We start from the raw sequence: 1,811 nt of genomic DNA, 5'->3' as shown, positions 1-1,811 counted from the left end.
AAAAGCTTCTGTAACCCCGAATCTCGTCTACTTCTTTCACCCTGCGACCTTCTCTCTCGTAACTCCAATACCATCGCGTATAACAAAGAAACCTGTTTATCCCTGTTTTCCTCCGGTCAAACGCCCTCCCCCTCCTCACGGCGCCATCGGACCCACGTTAAACACACGACATAGCACCGCTCCAAAACAAACCTGTTCATTCCTGTTTTTCCTCCGGTCAATTCCCCTCCCCCACCTCACGGCGCGAACGGTCCCACGCTAAACGCACGACATAGCACCGCTCCCGTGTTTCCCTCTCCCCCGCTGGGAAAACTTCTCATTTCCACCCTACTTGCCACACCATTTTTCTGTCTGACCCACACGCCATCTTGTCGGCCCCCCCTCCGCGCAAAGGAAAACTTCTCATCTCGACCCTACCAGCCACGATCACACACCCGCGCCATTTTTTTTTGCCAGACCCGCACGCCATCTTGTCGGGACCCTATTTTGTTGCCCCTCCTACGAAACCCACCAGACAATAAAACCGCTGGGCAGCTATGGGAGCAACCAATCACATCGCCGGGCAGCTATGGGAGCAGCCAATCAAATCGCTGGGCAGCTATGGGAGCAGCCAATCAGAGCTCAGCTTCCCCCACCCCTCCCCCGACCACGCCCCCCGGCCACGCCCCTGGCGCCAGTCTGTGACGTCACGTCTGTCGCCCCATAGTCCTCCCATATACTACTTATCGGGGATCCCATTGCTGCTCCCGTGGTTTGTTCGTAGAATTCTCCTTCGAACTGGAAATAGGTGGAGTTGAGGCAGTGTTCTATTAATGGGAACAGGGTGGCTGGAATCTCTTTGGATGTTCTGATGATGTCCAGAGTGTCTTGGACTGGGACGTTGGTGAACAGAGAAACCACGTCGAAACTTACCAGGATGTCGTTGGGCTCGGTTTTGATCTTGGTTATTTTGTTCACGAAGTCCATTGAGTTCCTGATGTGGGAGTCGTTGAGGCCGGTAAGTTTTTGGAGGGGTTTTGTGAGGTAGCGGACTAGTTGGTAGGTGGGGCCCCCGATGTTGCTGACGATAGGCCGTAGGGGGACTGATTCTTTGTGAATCTTCGGAAGGCCGTATAGTCTGGGTGCTGAGCTGTCGCTGGGGGTCAGGTATTTCGTGGTTAGCGGAGGGAGGTTCGCCTTTTGGATCAGGGAGGAGGTTTTCTTCTCTACGCTGGTGGTTGGATCGCATTTTAGTTTTTTGTAGACTTGGGCGTCGGACAGCAAGGTGTTGACTTTGTTGTGGTAGTCTCTTTTGTCCATCACCACTGTTGCGTTGCCTTTGTCCGCCGGTAGAATGAGGATGTCGTCATTCTGTCTTAGGCTTCGAAGCGCTAGTCGTTCTTCCCTGTTAATGTTTTGGATGGGAAGTTTGGCTTTTCGGAGGATCTGGGCTGACTGCTGTCTGATGTTGTTTCCTGCTTCAGGTGGGAGTTGGAAGATGGCGGTTTCTATTTGGCTGATGATCTCTTCTGTCGGGATCCTGGAGAGGGTGACTGCAAAGTTGTGTCCTTTAGCAAGGATGGCTGTTTCGGCGGGTGAAAGGGTCTGACTACTAAGGTTCTTTACTGTCAGGGGAGGAGCTGCTGTTTGCGTGTGTGGTTTCATTTTTGCAAATTTTTCTTTTTGTGTTATGGTTCTTAATTCTGCCGAGCGGGTGGCTTGCTCGTGTGTAATCCGGTCTATGGTTTGCCACAGGTCCGGTTCTAGTTTGTAGGAGAGGGATAGATGTAGCTCGAGAAGTTTTTTGGAAGTCTCGGCTAGACCCTTTTTGG

At 52.3% G+C, this 1,811-nt stretch overlaps 1 protein-coding gene across 1 annotated transcript; it reads right to left on the bottom strand.

The window, feature by feature from the left end:
* Positions 1–621: 621 nt before the first annotated feature.
* LOC105562834 lies at positions 622–1,644 on the bottom strand. The gene has a single exon (XM_012013939.1). It carries the CDS (start codon positions 1,642–1,644, stop codon positions 622–624), a length of 1,023 nt encoding a protein of 340 aa, XP_011869329.1.
* Between the last annotated feature and the right edge of the window lie 167 nt (positions 1,645–1,811).

Source organism: Vollenhovia emeryi, unplaced genomic scaffold (assembly GCF_000949405.1).
Source record: "Vollenhovia emeryi isolate VEMERY1.0 unplaced genomic scaffold, V.emery_V1.0 DF944673.1, whole genome shotgun sequence".
In the NCBI taxonomy this organism is placed as follows: domain Eukaryota; kingdom Metazoa; phylum Arthropoda; class Insecta; order Hymenoptera; family Formicidae; genus Vollenhovia; species Vollenhovia emeryi.
The sequence above is the reverse complement of the archived record's forward strand: the minus strand, read 5'-3'. Positions and strand labels throughout refer to the sequence as shown.

Bases quoted from the DNA above. Each gene is read 5' to 3' on its own strand.
- LOC105562834 (XM_012013939.1), bottom strand. From the start codon at position 1,644: ATGAAACCACACACGCAAACAGCAGCTCCTCCCCTGACAGTAAAGAAC.